The sequence below is a fragment of the Rhodnius prolixus genome, unplaced genomic scaffold, assembly GCF_049639745.1.
Source record: "Rhodnius prolixus isolate KJV_2025 unplaced genomic scaffold, Rpr scaffold_15, whole genome shotgun sequence".
NCBI lineage: Eukaryota > Metazoa > Arthropoda > Insecta > Hemiptera > Reduviidae > Rhodnius > Rhodnius prolixus.
In genome coordinates this window covers 4,045,902-4,066,702 of record NW_027411605.1, presented here as the reverse complement: position 1 = coordinate 4,066,702, position 20,801 = coordinate 4,045,902, and the positions used below count along the sequence as shown (strand labels likewise).

General features: G+C 37.1%; 1 protein-coding gene across 4 annotated transcripts in view; it reads right to left on the bottom strand.

Annotated features, from left to right (window-relative positions):
• The window catches only part of LOC141454934 (glutamate receptor ionotropic, kainate 2), a 491,708-nt gene that overhangs the window by 39,526 nt on the left and 431,381 nt on the right, over positions 1 to 20,801 (bottom strand). For 3 of the 4 annotated variants that reach the window (XM_074129640.1, XM_074129638.1, XM_074129639.1), the window contains 3 exons: positions 16,471 to 16,671; positions 12,782 to 12,886; positions 7,713 to 7,970 (listed from right to left, as the gene is read on the bottom strand). In XM_074129640.1, the coding sequence (XP_073985741.1) occupies positions 7,713 to 7,970; positions 12,782 to 12,886; positions 16,471 to 16,671 (564 nt within the window). The remainder of the gene's footprint in view (positions 1 to 7,712; positions 7,971 to 12,781; positions 12,887 to 16,470; positions 16,672 to 20,801) is intronic. The other variant, XM_074129641.1, reaches the window with a different exon arrangement.

Below are 20,801 nucleotides of genomic sequence, written 5' to 3'. Positions count from 1 at the left end.
TCATCCCAAATTATGGTGTTTACATCCCTTAAATAAATTCAATCAGCCAAATCATTTTCATGCGTAAAAGTAAATAAAAGTTACAGATATCCCACATGGGTGCCCGTGAGGAAAATTTAATTAATTTTAAATTTAATTAAAAAAAACTGAGAAAATTGTTTTAGTAAAATATCACTTCCGGTTTTCTGATTTTAGCCAAAAACCTGACAGCTGGCATCGAGTCAAAATAGCAAACATCAAAATTTTCATATTTCCGTTTGTAAGTGATGTTACACAGAGAAAAAGACACACAGCTGTAAAGAAAAACCACTTTTCCGAGCACTAGTTTTTTTTTAAAAAAAGAATTTCCCGGGTTGTCCGATTGGTTGTCGGTATACCAAGCATCTTAAAATTGTGAGATCAGACAAACAGTGATTGACGAAAAAAAACTGCAGACAAGCCTAACTACTTCCTAACAAACACGTCACAATCTTGTTCTTCTTATGCTTTACGAGAAGAAGTTTGAAAAAGACAAAAAAAAGAAAAAAAAAAGAAAAATCACGTAAACTTTTGCCGAAAGAAAAGTGCTAAGTCCGCATCAAAGAGCCACAGGGTGGGGGGACTTTATTAAGTGCACACTTACTTTGGTTCACTTGGAACGTTAATTTTTTATCAAAGTTCTTAGTACTTAACAATTCCTTAAGCAGCTAAGCTCACTGCTTTTACGATTTAAAAAGTTATAATTATGTCGTGCAAAATACATCTAACTAAAATGAGATCTGAGAGACAAATTTTCATAATTTTTCAATATCGAAAAATGTGAAAAACAAAAATAATAAATAACAGAAACAACACTTTGAAGAGAATCCCAAATTTTCGTTCCTCCTAAAGTACAGGGAACATCCAAAAGGAATGCCGTTCTTGTCTGGACCTCATTCGTGAAGATTCTACCAGCGAGTTATCCTGGTGTTTGGAAAGATAAATAATGATTGATTGGCCAGAGGTGTCCTGAGGAGTGTGAAGCAGATCTTCGATCCCAAAAGTTAATAAACTTTTGGACAGTGATTTGTAAGTTTTGTCATGAAATACGTAAAATTAAGTAAGGCGGGGTTTTACGTCCAACTACCAATTGTCGACGACGACCAGGTGTCGTGGACGGAGGCGACTAGCAAATATACTTTACTGTAAATTTCTTTTATTAACCATTAAATAAAATCCAAGGCCTAAGACCGGGAATCGAACCCACTAAACCAACAATACACATTAGCTTCGCAGGTCTCGCCTCTAACCGCTATGAAATAGAATTAAAGTAATTGCTTTAATTTCCAGGAAATACCACTTGGCAAAGGATGGTTTTGCAGGTTGCAGTATTTGGGGGATTGAGCATTGTCCAATCACTGTCCAGAAAAGTTTCCTGATGCCGAAAAGAGGACCAGTTTTTCTCCCAGCTTTACCAGTGTGCCATCAACATCAGCAATGTGTGGCTAACTTCCAGTTCCTCTGCTATCCCCAGATCCGTCATGGGTCCAGCTATTCATCATGATGGTCCTCACCGCTACCTGCCAGATCTTAATCTCTCGGCCAGAGATCTCTAATAAATTAGTGCCGAAAATGCTATAAATTTCAAGTCACCTCAACAATTCCTTTTTCTCCCATCCGGAAAAAGAACATTCTCCCAAAGCGGAAATCCCGACAGCATCCAGAGATAGTGCACCAGCAATTACACGGTATTAAGACAATAAAAGTAAAGCAAGTAAAGTAATCGCCTATTTTTTCAGGCGAGGCTTAACGTCCAACTACCAATTAGGTGTCGTGGACGGAGGCGACTAGCAAACATCCTTTACTGTAAATTTCTCTTATTAACCATTAGGAACATAAACCAGTACCGCAATACATCTTAGCTTTGCGGGTCTAGCCTATAAGCTCATAACATCCTTTACTGTAAATTTCTTTTATTAACCATTGGGAATATAGACTAGTACCGCAATACATCTAAGCTTTGCGGGTCTAGCCTCTAACTGCCTAACATACTTTACTATAAATTTCTCTTATTAACCATTAGGAACATAAACCAGTACCGCAATACATCTAAGCTTTGCGGGTCTAGCCTCTAACTGCCTAACATACTTTACTATAAATTTCTCTTATTAACCATTAGGAATATAGACCAGTACCGCAATACATCTTAGCTTTGCGGGTCTAGCCTATAAGCTCATAACATCCTTTACTGTAAATTTCTTTTATTAACCATTGGGAATATAGACTAGTACCGCAATACATCTAAGCTTTGCGGGTCTAGCCTATAACCGCTTAACATACTTTACTATAAATTCCTCATATTAGCCATTGGGAATAGACTAGTACCGCAATACATCTTAGTTTAGCGGGTCTAGTCTCTAACCGCCTAACATACTTTACTATAAATTTCTCATATTAACTATTGGGAATATAGACTAGTACCGCAATACATCTTAGCTTTGCGGGTCTAGCCTATAACTGTCTAACATCCTTTACTATAAATTTCTTATATTAAATCCATTAAATAAAATCCAAGGCCTAAGACCGGGAATCGAACCCAGTACCACAATACATTGTTAGCTTCGCAGGTCTTCCAGAAAATTTAAAAAAAAAAACTTTTCAAAAATTACTCAAGTCCACAAACTTTCCCAGCATGGAAACATTACAATACTGCAGCACACGCTCTTTTGTTGTTACAACTTGGAACAGGATAAAGTTAAGTTGTCTTGCTGGTGTAGAAGAAGAAATGTACAAGAGGTTCTAAATCTGTTCCTTTTTCTTTCGTTATCCCTAACTATACTTTGTGTTCCCGCTACAGGAGGGAGTGCTACAGAGTACGGGCCGGCCATATAACCCACAGGGTCACGTACTGCACATATTTTCCCCGATAGTCCTGTGGTCCTTCAACTAACTGATCCTTTTGTCTTGTCTTGGCCACATTACCCTCTCTACTCTCCTTCTTCATGTCCAAAAACATCCCTTAGGTTTTCTTTTTCTTCCTCTTTAAGGGAAAGGAAGAGATTTTTTTTTTGTTATACAGGTTCTGTTAACCTCCGGTTTATTTTTTAAAAAAATGGTTACCAAAGCAAGGAATATTGGTATGTCCATAAACGAAACTTCTAACTTCCAGGAAGAAGTTTTTATTCTTTTCTTCCAAGACCAATATGGTGGGAGGAGGAAATGTGGTTCAGACAAGGGGACGTCTCATCATTATCCCAGAAATGATTCAGAGACAATTGCGGCTTCTGAGCACGATTCCGTCATAACGCTATGTGTTTGCCAAACTTGTTTTCTTCTTGGGAGGGGGTGGAGGAAGGGTAGTCCAACTCCGTATAATGGCCCATAATAGTGTGCAAGGAAATCCAACATGGTGCCTGCCGCACCACCATTTCAAGTCCTGCAGGATTGAACTGCTAATTCGAAAAACGATATTACCGGAAGATATAAACCTTTTCCTCCTCCATTTCTTTACGAGCTTTCTATGGTTCTCCATTGGCTGAATGGTGGCAATCCAAAAAAAAAATAGAAAACTCATTCTTTTATTCCCTGTCGGATGTTACGAACACCTGTCTCCATTTTTAGATTCCTGATCATACATGGAGATTGTTGTAACAACACTCTTCTCCTTCTCCAATAACTTCTTACACTCTCAGGAGTGGGATGGTTTAGGACAGCGTTTCCCAAACTTTTTTGACCGCGGCCCGGTACGAGATTTTAAATTTTTTCGCGGCCCACCTTATAAAAAAAACATTTATTTACAAAACAAATTTTATTTTTTAATACAAATCAAAATTCAAGTTATTTGTTTGTTTAATTATATAACAAATACATAAGTAATTAAAGACAATCCATTATCCATTATCTTCATTTTGTTTTACATATTTTGACCTTAGTGCCATCCATCGATGTTGTTTTTAATCACATATGTAGTAATTTCAAATTAGGACTTAATGATGTTAATTTTATTCTCAAATTAGGTTCGACATCCAATCTGTTTCGATACTTACTTTTTAAGTACACCAAGGCTGAGAACGCAGTTTCACACGTATAAGTGGGTGACAAAAGGCATTAAAAATTGTATCGCTTTTTCGCTTACGCTTGGATATTCCTTTTGACAGCGCAACCAAAAATTAATTAGTGGTACAGTTTCAAACACTTTTTTAAGATCGGTGTCGCATGAAATTTCAATTAAATTATCAACTTCTTGTTCACTAAGATTAAGCATTTCTTCCTTTTCAATATCGACAGAAGGCACTGAATGACTGAATCGAAATCAGCCAATCAGAGCATCCGAATTTAAACGGTCCGTTAGGAAACGGTGGTAAAGGATTGCCACCTGCCAGTACTTGAAAAAGTTTCGAAAAATATTAAATTTAGAGCAAAATGTTATAGATTTTTTTTGTGTTTTTTACAATTTTTGCCACGACCCAGCTGGATTTTTCTGCGATCCACACTTTGGGAAACGCTGGTTTAGGAGAGGAGAAGATTGGTTTGGCTTTCTTTTAGTGGTGTTTGTTTTGTAATTGCAATTATCTATGAGAGTCATCTTCGTTGTCTGCGACGGTTGTTAATTTCCTGTCTTCTAAGTTCAATACGTGGATTGCGAGTCCGTTTTCTCAATACTTCCTGTTCCAAAAACATGCTTTTCCAGTCAAAACAGTAACTTGGAAAAATTTACTCCAATTTGCAATATATTTAAACAGAATAAAATAAAAATAGAAATTATAGTTTAGCTCTATAAATAAATTAAAAATAGCAAAAAGTTGTTGGGTACAAATTCCTAAGTTGGTAATTGTTGCCCACTAGATCTTTTTTTGCCTTCACTAAATGCCCAGCGGTTATGGGGGAAAGATTTATGTGACAACTCTAATCGGCTAGCCAAAACCACTTTTTTCCATTTACCCATGTTCTCCAGAGTGGAACAGAGGGGGGGTTGGTTTCCCAGAGAGAGAGCGCAGAATAGAGCCACAGGAAAAAAGAAGGACAAAACTACAAAACCTGCCCCCCCCCAATCGCAACAGAAAAGTGCCTAAAAGTGAACATGAGTATATATACATATATATATAAAATAAAAAGGTTTCCGTATCAGTGCGCGTTGTAACCCACAGACCCCCTCCAACTTTTGGTTACCCTAACTGAGAATCTCATGAGGCTCCAGTGCGCTGCTGATGTCCAACCTCTCTGTCTCTCTCTCTCTCTCTTCGTGGTAGCCGTCCGGACTAGCTATACTAACTGTTCATGAGATAATGAAAGAAATACATTTTATCTGGACGGGGGTCACTTTGGAAATTGCTTTGTACTAAGTTTGGGTGGAGCCTCCCTCGACAGCACCCCCCCCCCAGCCACTAACAGTTAGACACAAACTCTCCCTTCCACTCATGTGACGACATCTACAATTTATTTCACCATGTACGAAATAAATAATAAATTTTAGTTAAATATTGTATAATATAGATTTTCTAGAATAATTTATTAGATTACTTCTATAAGCTGTGAATATAAACCAAACTGAGGAGCTCCCCCCCCCCCAATAATCTCTGGCATGAAACACTCACACGACTTTCTTTTACAACGATTCTCAAGGTCAAAAACACGTTCATTCTCTCCTGACTTCCTGCTTCCTGCATTATTTATTTAATTCTAAATAACATAATATTTAGTCTATATTCCCAATGGTTAATATGAGAAATTTATAGTAAAGTATGTTTGGTGGTTATAGGCTAGACCCGCAAAGCTAAGATGTATTGCGGTACTAGTCTATATTCTCAATGGTTTGTATGAGGAATTTATAGTAAAATATGTTTGGCGGTTATAGGCTAGACCCGCAAAGCTATGATGTATTGCGGTACTAGTCTATATTCCCAATGGTTAATATGAGAAATTTACAGTAAAGTATGTTAGGCGATTATAGGCTAGACCCGCAAAGCTAAGATGTATTGCGGTGCTAGTCTACATTCCCAATGGTTGGTGAGCTGATGAAGAAGTAAACATTTTGTTTTTTATAAAAAAACAACAATAAAAATAACCGTCATTTTATACAAAATTATTAACAGAAATTAACTTAACATGAAGAAATAGAATTGCGAAACATTTGTTAAGTTTAAAAGCGAGCGGTTGGTGGCGGCAACGGAGGCGGCAGAGGCAGAAAATGTGAAGGAATAACTTAATTATTCAAATATTCGTGAAAGGAGGTGTCTGCCTCCACCGGCGGCGGAGAGGCCTGGCCAAAGTACACACCCACACTTTGCCCAGTTAGGCTAATGTGTAAAGTTAATTTTGTAGAAATCTCTCTCACGGCCTGCCTCCATGCCTGCCTCTTTTGCTGCCGGCAGAGCCAGTGTATCCATCCCACTCGCGGCTACTAAAAACTTCTCCAGTTTGTTCATCCATATTTTATATCTAATACACAGATAATAAGTGACGACGATCATTTTATTCAAGAATTTATGGTGTGTGTTCATTTATGGGGGAATAAAATGTAAAACATTTAAAGTTGGCAGAATTTGGTTTATTTTATTTTTTTTGGGGGGGGGGGGGCTAGAGAGGGGCCGAAGAACAGTTTAGTTATGGCACCTCTTGTCCATCCAGTCATCTCCATCCCTAGGGTGTCGCGTCTAAATAAGGAAACTGCGAATGAGTAGTACAAGAAATAGAATATTAACAAGAAACTTAGGATGGAAGATTGGCGAGGAATCGGTCAAATAAAACAACTCGTCTTTTTGCCAAAGTTTCGACAAATATATTGTCCTCTTCAGAGCGAGGATATTACAAATACAAAACAATTTATAGAGTCAGTAACATAGAAAATCAGTAATACATCGAATTTAGCCAACTGCTACAATTTTATCATTAAAAAATAAATAGATATCCAAATTTTGTACATAATTATTGCTGTGTTTTGTTAAATTTACTTCTAATCTTTTGGTTATTTGTTATGTAGTGCATAAGGGTTATTTGGTTTCTCCTGTGTTTTGTGTTAAACGGTTTTTGTTTAAAGAAATTTCCCAATATTTATTGTATTTACTCTTTTGTTGTAATTAGTCTATTGTATCTGTCCAATTGTAATTACCAAAATTCCCGTGTAAGTCCCGCTATATTTGTACATAAATCCAGTTTTGGCTCTTAGTTTCTGTAACTCAACCAACCCGCATAGCCACGTAAGTTTCAATAATTATAAAGAATTTATTGTATTTTACTGTTTATTTTTGTATTACTGATTTTTACTGTTTTCTCTGTGTTACTGACTCTGTAAATTGTTTTTGTATTTGTAATATCCAGGCCCTGAAAAGGACAATATATTTGTCGAAACGTTGGCAAAAAGACGAGTTGTTTTATTTGACCGATTCCTCGCAAATCTTCCATCCTAAATTTAATAATTTACGGTCACGAAACCAATATATTCACATTAACAAGAGACTGAAAGCAAACCGGTTTGAGAGGTAACCACTCCAGGTATTTATTATTTACTACTTAAGAGCAGTAACTCCTTAGCTTCCTAACTTGTCTTTCACTTAGCTAATCTACACAGACGGCATACCAGAAGAACAAAAAATTAAGTAAAAACCAATTTTATGAAAATCTTTCAAAAATAAAAAAATTCTAATCTCATGCAGAACCACATTTAAAAGCCAAGCACATGCAAAAAAAACAAAGACTTTAGAGATCAAAGTTATTTCACTGAAAATAAACTCTCCAAATAAAAAACAGAAAACTACCTTCGGATTCAATCCAGAACCTTGTCTCAAAAATGTACCAGTAATAAACCAAAAACTATTTGAAACAGAAAACTGGTTTTCAACAATATGCGCTTCCGGTGAACAAGGATGCGGATTGTTCCATTCGTATGGTGAAAATCTGGCCATGACGAACAAGGTGAAACTGACCAATAGATATGCGGCTAGTACGTATAACCAAATTTCCACGGCTAATGGATTCATGAAGGAGAAAAGTCTAGTCGGCTGTGAACTGGGTACCTAGATCAAAAAAATTTTCTCTTTTGAGAGGGGGGGCCTTAATTTTGGTAACACTGAAAAAAATAAGGGGTTTAAGAAATTTTTATTCCTGAAGACGCGATGCTGAACGCATAATTGAACGGGAGTTTCTACTATCTGCTCACAGGAAGAACAACGCATCCCAGGTCCAGAATCTTCAGCTGCCCTTTAAGTCGACTATGACTAGTGTGGAAAACCAAAATCAGCTTTAGTCTTCACTCAAAGTCAAGGCACAGCTTCGGCTTCCAATTACCCAGACCCAGTTCTTCGTCTATATCTAAGAACAGGAAGGCTTGACTAGAACGTCTACCGTGTTTCTCATTTCGCTTCTCGCCACCCACAGGAAATCATAGCACACTTCCCACAAAAAAAAAGGTAAAGGACACTATAAAAGAGTTTTTGCGACTTGTCCGTGACAGAAGCTCACGACCACTCATACGCTAACACGCCTCAACAAACTTGGTAACTGTGCTAACTCTGCAAAGTCACTCCTAAAGTTGAAAAGTACAGGAGTTCAGCGCTTTGATTGAATCCTGGAGGCTGTCGTAGGGGATAACAAATCTCCAGGTCCCAATAGAAGGTTTTTTTCTTCATTTTTTGTGGGCACTGCCAGCTATTGTACAGCTTTCTCACGTTACAGACAATTCTGCCCATCACCGGACATTGAACTGTAAAAAGCTCCAAGCTAAGGGGCCAGCAGCTGGCTTCAAAAGCAGGGATAAAATAATTGCTTGTTTCTTATAACTTCTGTGGTGGTCAGGGGTAGACACGAGACAATCGTGGCTGAACTCATGCAGGAAGCTCTCAAGGTTATAGAAAATTGGTGTAGAAGGGTAGAGCTTTTAGTGAACCCTTCTAAAACTACCCTGGTTCCCTTTACAAGGTGAAGGGACAAAGAGCGCTACAAAAACCTTCGATTTTTTGGTAAAACTCTGGATGTGTCGGGTGAGGTCAAGTATTTGGGTATTGTCCTGGACACCAGACTCACTTGGAAGGCGCAGATAGAGAGAGTTACACTAAGGGCTAAACAGGCCCTTTGTGGAATAACTAGAACCTGTGGGAAGACATGGGGTCTTAGCCCAAAGATGACCCACTGGCCCACCCACACGTACAGTCATACCTATCATCACCTACGGTTCAGTGGTGTGGTGGAGGAAGACTGAACAACAGACGGCAATTAAGGCTCTAGCAAGGGTGCAGAGACTGGCCTGTCTGATGATCACGGGGGCCTTTAGTAGCACCCCTACAGGAGGTACTTCTGGGGTTGGCTCCGCTTCAATATGTTATTCAGGCGGAGGCAAGGGCCAGTGCGTACAGAATGGCGAGCAATGGGCAATGGAGGCGTATAAGTTCCTGCATTGGCCATATGAGTATTTCAGATAAGGTCGACCCTGGGCCGGTTATTGACATGGCAGGGGACAGTATCTGTCCTAAATACAGTTTCGAGACTCCTTTTCAGGTGTGTATTAAACCGAGGACTGAATGGAGGGTAAACTGGACGGACCAGTACCGGAAGGGAGGCATTTGGTTTACCGATGGCTCCAAGATGGACTGTGGGACTGGGTCTGGAGTGTATGGGGTTAAACCCGAGGTACTCTGAGAGATCTCTTGGGAGATACGCCACAGTCTTCCAGGCCGAGGTTTTTGCTATTAAAATATGCGCTGAGGAAAACTTGCGGATGGAACCTAGAAATAGGGAGATTCGTATCTTTTTGGACAGCCAGGCTGCACTGAAGGCTCTCGTATCCTTCAGAATTACCTCTTCCCTGGTCTGGGAATGCAGGAAGGCCCTAGAACTACTGGCGCGGCACAACAAAGTTCGGTTGGAATGGGTGCCGGGTCATGTGGGTATTGAAGGGAATGAAAAAGCTGATTATCTGGCCAGGAATGGAGCTAATACTCCTTTCATTGGTCCAGAGCCTGTCCTGGGGGTCACCAGGGGTTCGGTTCGTGCGGCTCTCAGAGATTGGATCTGGAGGGAGCACGAAAAGAACTGGATGACGTGTCCTGGGATTAAACACAGCAAGACCTTGATGCCTTGGCTGTGTAAGCAAAGATCCAAAGAGACCCTGTGTTTGGGCAGAAATCAGATTATTCTGATTACAGGCCTATTCACGGGGCACGGTAGGTTCAAGAAGCATCTGCGCAAGGTGGGGCTTATCAGCTCGGAGCCGTTGTGCAGATTATGCCAGGAAGAGGAGGAAACGGCCTCTCACCTGTTGTTCGATTGCGTTGCAATCGAACGTTTGAGCTATGAAACCTTTGGAACGTTGAGGCCGAAGGAGATAGTAGCGCAAAAAGAACTAGTAGGGAAAGTCCTCGACCTCTTTAGGAGGGGAGGGTTCGCCTACTAGAACTAAGAAGGGACTGGCACAATAAGTCTTCTGTGGCTGCGGTGCCTTGGGGCATAGGTCCCGTCCCATCTACTATCTTATCTTATCTTATAACATTATTTTACGAATTCAAGATTGGCTTTGAAATCGGTCCAAATAAAAACAACAACCCCGTCTTTTAGCCCACGTTTCGTCAAATAATATTGCCTTCTTCAGGGCGTGGCTAATGCCGGGTTTAAGAAACGCCTTCAGGTTTAAGAGATTACAAAAAAAAAAATGATTCGTGTTTGTCGCAATCAGGCTATAGTGATTTATACGGAAGTGATTTACAGCTTAGATCCCTTTTTTTTTTTTAAGGATTGTCCTTAAAAAGCTCATCAACATGTACAAAGGACAAACCAATCATCAAGGAGAACGTCCATCCTATGAGAACATATATTCTGAAGAAGCAGTAAACTGACAATACATTTCCTGGTTAAAAATTTATGCGTCCAGCAGCCCGTAAATGATAACATTCATTAAAATGTAACTATAATTTATTTGTTCAGAGAGAGAGAGGGTGAGAAAAATGTATTATAGCATCAATTTTATTCCCATAAGTGTAGAATAAATAATACGAGAATATTGAAGAAATAAAGCTAAGATATGGGAAAGTCAATATTTATGTTAGAGCGACATTTCTCTTGTTCCTAAATTTTATGTATTCACTTCAACAACATAATCTATTATAAATAATATGTTGCTCAAACTGCTAGAGAATATTTTTTTCAAATATTTATCAGCGCTAGATTAAAACAAAAACAAAAAATTATACGAGGGGGGCCCTATTTATATTTTGAGCCTAAAAAACAGTAATTTGTCATTGAAAATGACTTTATTCACTTCTGCATGCGTTCCAACCACTTGTCAAAGCATTTCTCCATTCCGCTTGAGACACCTCCAAAACATGGTTTTTGAATGCATCAGCGGCTTCTTCTGCTGACGAAAATAGTTGTCCACGTAATTTATTCTTGACGTTCGGAAACAAAAAGAAGTCATTTGGTGCCAAATCAGGACTGTACGGCGGATGACCCATTGATTCGATTTTTTGATTGTTCAAATAGTCGGTTGTTAGACGAGATGTGTGACAGCAGCTGGCATTGTCTTGATGAAGAATGATCCGACGGCGCTTGTTTTCCTTATTTTATCGAAGACTTCCGGCAAACAAATGGTTGTGTACCATTCAGAATTGACCCGTTCTACGTTTCTCTAAAGGCACTGTTGCCACATGAACCAGTTTTTCCGAAAAAACAGGCGACCATTTGTTTCGAAGTGCTTCGAGCGCGAACAACTTTTGTTGGATTTTTGGTTCTTCTTGAATCACCCATACAGTCGACTGCTGTTTAGTTTCCGGCTCATACGCATATATCCATGATTCGTCACCTGTTACAATCTTATACACGTCTTTTGAAGCACCGCCATTGTATTTCTTAAGCATTTGTTTGCACCAATCGACACGAGTGTCTTTTTGAGATTTTGTCAGATTATGTGGGATCCAACGAGAAACAAACCTTTTTCACGGCTTAATGATCATGCAATATTTTATATATTCTGGTGGAACTAATGCCTAAGGTTGCCTCAATCTCACAGTATGATCACATGACGATCTTGTATTATTAGTTTTCTGCACAGCATCAATGTTTTCTGATTTCACAACAACTGATTTTGGACGACCTTCACGACATTCGTCGGTGAGGGAACGACGACCACGATTGAATTCGTTATGCCAGCGTTTCACACGGGGCAAAGGATGAGGCTTTATCGCCAAAAGTGGAAGTAAGTAGATCGATGCACTCCTGTCTTGATAATCCAGGTCGAAAGTCGTAATAAATCATTGCACGAAAAACGAGTTAATTCTATTTTTTCGCTGAGACACAATTTTCAAGTGACTGTAAACAACACAAATTGCGCTCAAATAACAAAACGTTCTGATGAAGGTTATGGTCAAAAATGTCAAACTTTCAAGTGGAAACGTCAGATAGCACCTGATGTTGCCAAGGCTCAAAATATAAGTAGTGCCCCGTATTTAACTTTTTTCTTTTAGTTAATTTATTTCACTTGATTAATTAAATTAATTAAAGGTAGATGAGAGATCAGGGCCCTAAACTCAATAGTGGTAGAAGTTTGCCAATATTTGCCAAGTAATTAGATAATAGGTTGCCCTATTTAAAGGGCTAGTTTAGACAGGGCTGTAGGTAGGTTGTAAATGTGCCAATAAGTTAATTCATTTGGAAAATAGGTCATACTTCTATTCAACTTCTCGAAGTTAACTAAGTGAAATAGACTGGAAATTAACCTTAAACTACATTCTGGCTTTAATTAAGAACATCAATAAAAAAAAAAAGCACACATCAATTTTCTTTTGATTTTCAACAAGAAAAAGGAGAAAAATTTTTTGTAGAAACAAAAGGAAAAGCTTACCTTAAACAAAATACCAATACCAAGGTTCATGAATGGTTTAGTAAAATCTATTACACTCTCTCTTGCATAGTTTATTGTCATGGATGCTACAGCTAAATCGGCTCTCTGTTAACAAAAACAACAATAATAATAATAATCAGCTGATTTCAAAATTTACGGCATATCCAAAAAAAACCCCTGTGTTCTGATTTGCAGCAATTAGATTAAATTATACATCCAGGTGAAAAGGAGCAAAAATAAATATATTATTTGAGATAATCACTTTAACAAACTTCCTTTTACGGCACAGGAAGCCATAAAATTGCGCCGATTTTTCTGAATTTTGAATTTTCCCAGTAAGTAATCAAATCTTTCATTCTTCTTGTACCCGGAACGGGAAAAGGGTTGCGAAATAGATGATAGCTAGCTCTAGATGTAGCCGACACTTTGAATAGCGTTTCAAGACGCGTTTCCGGAAGGGCGTGGTATCATATCTGGTACTCTATTCAGAATTACTGGGATAGGGGATTCATGATGCTGTTTGGCCTGAATGAATGTGTCTCTTTGTAATTGCCTATTTTTTCAGGCGGGGCTTAACGTCCAACTACCAAATTAGGTGTCGTGGACGGAGGCGGCTAGCAAACATACTTTACTGTAAAATTCCTTTTATTAACCATTAAATAAAATCCAAGAACTGAAGACCGGGAATCAAATCCACTAAACCAACAATACATGTTAGCTTTGCGGGTCTAGCCTATATCCGCCTAACATACTTTACTATAAATTTCTCATATTAACCATTGGGAATATAGACTAGTACCGCAATACATCTTAGCTTTGCGGGTCTAGCCTATAACCGCCTAACATACTTTGACATAAAGTTCTCATATTAACCATTAGGAATATGGACTATTACCGCAATACATCTTAGCTTTGCGGGTCTAGTCTCTAACCGCCTAGCATACTTTACTATAAATTCCTTTTATTAACCATTAAATAAAATCCAAGAACTGAAGACCGGGAATCAAATCCACTAAACCAACAATACATGTTAGCTTTGCGGGTCTAGCCTATATCCGCCTAACATACTTTACTATAAATTTCTCATATTAAACCATTGGAAATATAGACTGGTACCGCAATACATCTTAGCTTTGCGGGTCTAGCCTATAACCGCCTAACATACTTTACTGTAAATTTCTCATATTAACCATTGGAAATATAGACTGGTACCGCAATACATCTTAGCTTTGCGGGTCTAGCCTACAACCGCCTAACATACTTTACTGTAAATTTCTCATATTAACCATTGGAAATATAGACTGGTACCGCAATACATCTTAGCTTTGCGGGTCTAGCCTATAACCGCCTAACATACTTTGACATAAAGTTCTCATATTAACCATTGGGAATATGGACTATTACCGCAATACATCTTAGCTTTGCGGGTCTAGTCTACGATATAACCGACTAAGAAACATTCTTAACTAAAAACCATTAAATAAAATCCAAGGCCTAAGACCGGGAATCGAACCCAGTACCACAATGCATATCACCTTAAATGTGTCTCTTTATTCATTCATTCATAACAAAATATCTTGAGCAGCATATTAAAATACGCTGGACCCACTTCGTGTCAGATTGTTTGAAAAATTAGTGTAGCCCAGAAGAATTTCAATTTATCGGACAATTGCCCCTTCAATTTCGAACTACGAGTGATATCCGCTAATTCAAGAAAAAAAAAAAGCGGAAGATCGCTGGAAGTTTCCGTTTGCTAAAAAGTGATTAAGAGGATTGATTGATTGATCGACTGCATAAACGTGTTGATTGGGTGCGATTTGGGGAGAATTCTAAGTTATCTTCCTTTAAGAATTGATGTTATGTCACAAACAATTACTGTTCGCAATAAGCTCAGTTACCGAGAATAAGTCTTTCTGACTCTGCCTCCCAAAAGCTCTACACCAAGCCGTTAAAACGCAAACTCCATCAACAAAGTCTTCTAGTAGTTTATAAGAGAGCTTCAGTCCAGTATTCAACCAGAACTTTCAAATCAACTTAGTAATCAGAAGGACGTTGTCTGTCAAGACACGCCCAACTTCAAGTGTACTATCCCATACAAAACTCTTAATGATCTTCGCTTAACGAGGCACGTTAGCATTGAAAGCACCCAATCAGCAAAATGAAACAAATCTTAGTTTCGCAGACTAGAATAGTTTGTGATATAGCAAAAATATAGCAAATATCTACTCGTATTTAGTGCAAGAAAAAACCTCTAAGTATCTGATATTCCCGCATTTCTCCCTCTCTTTCTGTCCCCTTGAACCTTGCCATCCCAATCTGAAAGAATACCACAATAACAGTAAAAGTTCCCCATGGTTTTTAGTGCAAAGTTTTTGAAATATAGTCCAGAACTTACTTGAAGAAGAATCCAGAAAGTTGTGGTGCAAGTATTAGATAGGGAGAGGACTTCTTGTACGAGTCCAGAAAGTCCTAGCATCCTCTCAATAGGGTGTTACAGGGATTCAGTTTCTAGTTATATTAACATAAAGGGTACATAAGGGAACATAAGTAGGCATTTAAGGAATGTGCATGTTTTGTGCGTAGGTGATGTTTTAGATTCCTAAAATTGGAAGTTGAGAGAACGTAAGCGCAGGTACACGCGTCGATAATTTGGACCGATTGCAATACTTCCTGCTAATAGGTGTAAGAGCAATTTAATGTTACGTAGTAAAACTCTAACCCTATTCAATTCTAATTCTTCTAGCCGCAGATTACAATTGATGCTGCGTGTGTATATACAGGGTGAACCAGTAAGTATTGTCCATAGGCCTACTATGTACATCTAAAGTGGAGTTCAATGACGTATAGGCCAACTTCATATTTCCTACTGTTCTTGAGTGACGTCACTTCAGTTTTTTTTTCTAAAATCATTACTTTTTTCCAATAAAAATGTTATTACTCAGAAAGTTTTAGTCCGAATTCGATCCTGATGACACGGTTAGAAAGACAGATAAATTTACTAAAAATTGACACCATTTTGAAGCATAAATTATTCTCCAAGCAGTCTTAATCATCCTCCGGAAACTGGGAAAATAAAAGTAATCGAAATTTTTAAGAAAAAACTCATTAGGCCCTTATGTGATCATTATCGGACCTGGGTGCTGGGCACTTTTCTATAAAGGTTTCCTGGTTTAATGGGCTTTCAAACGGTATATCATTTTCCAAGATTCCTTTTATCTTCGTATGAGAAATTACGTTTGTTTCACAAGAAAACGTGTTCACGAGCACTCAACGGTGTTTTAGTTTATCAAGTTATTGATTAATTCATTGAAAACTCTTTTAGATGGACCAGTAGTCAATTTTTAAAGTAAATTGTCTTAAAATAAGGAAGTCAAAGGTTGCAAATTGCACTTTAAACTTTTACTTCTGCTCTCACTGAAATATTTGAGACAATGTTAGGAAATATTTAAAAAAAAAAAAAATTAAGGTGACGTCACTCAAGAACAATGGGAAATATGGAAGTTGGCCAATACGTCATTGAACTCCACTTTAGATGTACTACACACAGTAGGCCTATGGACATTGACTTACTGGTTCATCCTGTAAAAACACATTTTTTCCTGATGGATCCTTTTCATTTTAACTGATTCCTGAAAGGAAAGAAAGTAAAAGGAACAGAAAAACAAAACAAAACATAAGTAATCCATTACCTTGTCCATTAGTTCTTTAACAATTCCATTCCATTGCTTTGTATCTGGATCGTACACGCCGTACATATGGTCCGGAACTAAACGGATCGCATACTGGAATCCCACTTGGCCAGCAACGAATTTCAACAGATCTATGCAGAATCCTTCATAGCGTGCATTTCCTGTAATATTTCCTTCGCGAACCATGACGTATGGTTTTTCCTGGAAATGAATAAAAACAGAAAATGCAATTATTGTAAAAATAATATAAAAAAAAAATCTTTTTTCTGCAACCATGTAGTAATGTTCTCATTACTCAATTAAAATCAGCTGTGTAATGCCCAACTTTACCTCACTAGTGGGGAAAAATTTCCATTAGTGTAACTTTCTTCACTAGTGAGTGGAAAAACTTTATTGTGCTTCCTTGATATAAGAAGTTTTGTTATTAAATATTTTCTGTAAAATTTTGATAAGCTTATTTAAATTTATTTTATCTAAATAATTAAAAAACGAATATTAAAAAATAAAATAAAAATTGAAAGGAATATAGAAATAAAAATAATACTTTAATAAATAATTAGACATTTTTAATTATATCAGTTAAAAAGGTTATAGTGTTACCTTATAGAAATTTAAAATGGATTCTTGCGATTCCTGTTTAGTTTTTTTTTTTTTAGTTAATAACCCTAATGGTTGCAGAAAAAATATAATATTTAACTCGAGTGTAAAGTATTTTCCTCACACTCGGCAATTTGCACATGCACTCGCCTCGCTTCGCTCGCTTGTGCGTGCAAACCCTGCCTCGTGTGAGAAAAAGTACTACTTTCCACACTTGTTAAATAAATAACTATTACGCAACTTTAGAAAATTAAGAAACAGTTTAGACAGAAGTTTAAGTTATCAAACTTAATTCATTTTATTTATTCTTCAAAGATTTGGATAAAATTTAATAATTAAGTTTAAATTGAAGTTTATAAATTATGTCATAAATACTGCGCAGGTATCGATAATGTTTTATGGATTTTGTGGCAAAAACCACTTTCTTTATTTTTTTTCTTTTTTTTAAAGATATTTAAGCTTTTGTAAAGCTTAAAATATAAAATTATTTTATATAACAGAGGAAACGTTCAGAGAACTTTTGAATTCTAAAATAAACTTTTAGGCTAAGCAAAAACAATTAAATAGCGAAAGATGTGCATAAGCTAAGATTAAGATTTTAAAAGGGCCAGTGTTATGTAAGAATTATAACTAAATATTTTTTTCCCCTTCTTGTTAGAAGCTCTACACTCTGACTTTACACGGAAATTATTAAGATCAGTTTTGAAATTGAGCCAGAAAAATCCGTTTTTAAGGTTCTTTCAGAATCAAAAGAAAGAATCGCTGAAAGCTGGATACCATGATTTTTGATTTAGTCCAACAGGAAGAACTCAGCGATCCAAATTTTGCGAAGCGTAAGTACCACTGTGGTAAATGGATTTTCTTTACTTCCTGTTTTTTTTTTGGTTCTCAGGCTTCCTAGAAAAAATTTTTTTTTGTCACGGAGAATCCAATTTACAGAAGAACTAGAGGAGAGATAAGGGCAGACTTCTTCCTCCTTATCAATTAATTCATCAATTCATCAATCTTGATGAGAGTAAGAGATAAATATAATATGAGATTTCGAGATTGAACAAAATTTACAGTCTAGGACTTTGGGAATAGTAGTAAGAGATATATCTTTTTTTTTTTGTTTTAACCCAACATGGTCCAGAAAAATGACAAAGGACAACATCTTGGCTGGCTTCCTAAAGACAATATAAGCTGGATAATGGAATATGCTTGCCAAATTTTGGCGTGTGCCTGCTAGCATAAAGTGATTCGCCACACAATTTCTTTCATTATAACGATAGATGTCTGCACCAGATATATGGTAGTTACCAGTTAAACAATCTCCAGACAATATTGCATTGTAGATATTGCATTCTAAATTGTTTATTATTACGTATTTACCAAACTCTATGTAGGGTCAATGAACCCCCTTGCAGTAAAAAGAGCAAATGAAACGAGTTATAATTCTTTTCTTTTGTTTTCTTTATTTTCTGTAAACAGTTCATTGAACTTTTCTTTCTTTTGATGATTCTGTAACGAGATAAAAGTAACAAGCGAAGCAAAATTTGAAAAACTGTTTTTTTACACTTTTCCGTTAATTAAAGGAAGTTGCTATAAAAACCTAATTAATCAGCAGGCATTATTTTCAGCAGGCAAATAATGTAGTAAAGTAATTGCCTATTTTTTTTAAGGCCAACTACGAAATTAGGTGTCGAGGAAGGAGGCGACTAACAAACATACTTTACTATAAATTTCTCATATTAACCATTGGGAATATAGACTAGTACCTCAATACATCCTAGCTTTGAGGGTCTAGCCTATAACCGCCTAACATACTTTACTATAAAGTTCTCATATTAACCATTGGGAATATAGACTAGTACCTCAATACATCCTAGCTTTGAGGGTCTAGTCTATAACCGCCTAACATACTTTACTATAAAGTTCTCATATTAACCATTGGGAATATAGACTAGTACCGCAATACATCTTAGCTTTGCGGGTCTAGCCTATAACCGCCTAACATACTTTACTATAAAGTTCTCATATTAACCATTGGAAATATAGACTAGTACCGCAATACATCTTAGCTTTGCGGGTCTAGTCTCTAACCGCCTAACATACTTTACTATAAAGTTCTCATATTAACCATTGGGAATATAGACTAGTACCGCAATACATCTTAGCTTTGTGGGTCTAGTCTATAACCGCTCGGCAACCGTGGCGAGCAGACAACATACTCTATAAACGTACGTACGAGCAGGTAGATTTCCAATTTTCAGTTTTTAACGGATATATCCGTTTTGAAGTTATCAAAATGATTTCCACAAGTTGATCTGCGCATGTGAGCTTAACTGATAAACGGAAACTAAAAGAAATTTTAAATATAATAATTTTTAAATCGGTGCTAGCAGAGAACCAATAATTAGCACTTAGACCAAAATAACTCAATCTGACGTACCAATATTGAGAATCGACTTTGGGTAAGTTTTAAGATTTTTTTCTCAACATTCTAGGGACTGTATATTGCAACCCACTCAGTATTTGTTTGAAACCTTTTTCTTTTCCCCCAGGAAAACTTAATTCAGGGAGAGAGGGATAAAGATTCAGGGACAGCCTTTTTCTCTTATTTAGTTGTTGTGGTTGACAGTCAGCCAGCCTGCTAGAGCTTTTAATTAGAGCTGGTCTAAAGCTTTCTAGTAAACATCTGGTCCTGGCCAAACTAAACTTGAATTTCCTCAAAATTCGCAATGCCTTTGCCAAAAAGAAAAAGAAAATTCTAGAACAAAGTTTTTCTAAAATATAAAAAGTAATTTTCAAGAAATTATAAAACAATTTTCTTAAAAAAAAAAAAAAAATTTTAAAAGAAATGAGGAAAATAAAGGAAAAACAATTTTCCTAGACTGAACGCTGAAAAAAAGGACAGAGTATGAGAGGGAGAGAGAGACTCAGTAGCTGGAAAATCAAGTTTGTAAATTTATATAGATTAAACGGAAAAGAAATTAAAGGAGAAAGAATGGTCCAGGCAGATTGGCCGGAGAGGAAGAGCGAGAGAAGAAACTGATGTGAAGAAAAGGAGAGTGAAGTTGAAGAGGAGAAGCAGCGAGAAGGATGCGGTGGTACATTGCATGATTGTGTTCTTGTCTTGCGGGAGAGCCGAAGTGGAAGCTGTGGACAAGAAGGGAGGAGAGAAGTTAGTGATACCCTGTACAGAAATGGGGGGCCCAGCTGCTGCGATGTGAGCCTAAAGCAGATCTAAAACTAAATTAACCGACCAGCAAAGACCAAGAAGCAAGAAATGAACCTCTTAACGGCCCCCATCCTAAACTAAAAAAAAAACTAAATAATTTGTTGAGATTCATCAGTCAAACTGACTTACGGACTTTTACTTGGCCCCCCCCACTTCCGCCTTCAATCTCACTTCCTTTTTTTCGGTTTTATTTTCCGCTTCCCCTTCTTACATTACTTGTAATTCACGGACATGACGTCAACACTTATATTTTATTACAGCTTCTATCTTCTTCGTCTTCTTTATAAATTACACTTACACCATAATCATCTTCATACTAAAGATTGATTGCACAAGTAATTAAATAAATAGAAGGTTTACTCACTAGCTTTATTTTGTACTTTTTCCTTTAATATTACAAAAACAAAAATAAATTAGTATGAACACACTCGAAATTCTCAATTATAGAGAATAACTACCTTAACAACTGAGACAAATATGATGATTCTAGATGCAATAGTAAATGAAATATAGT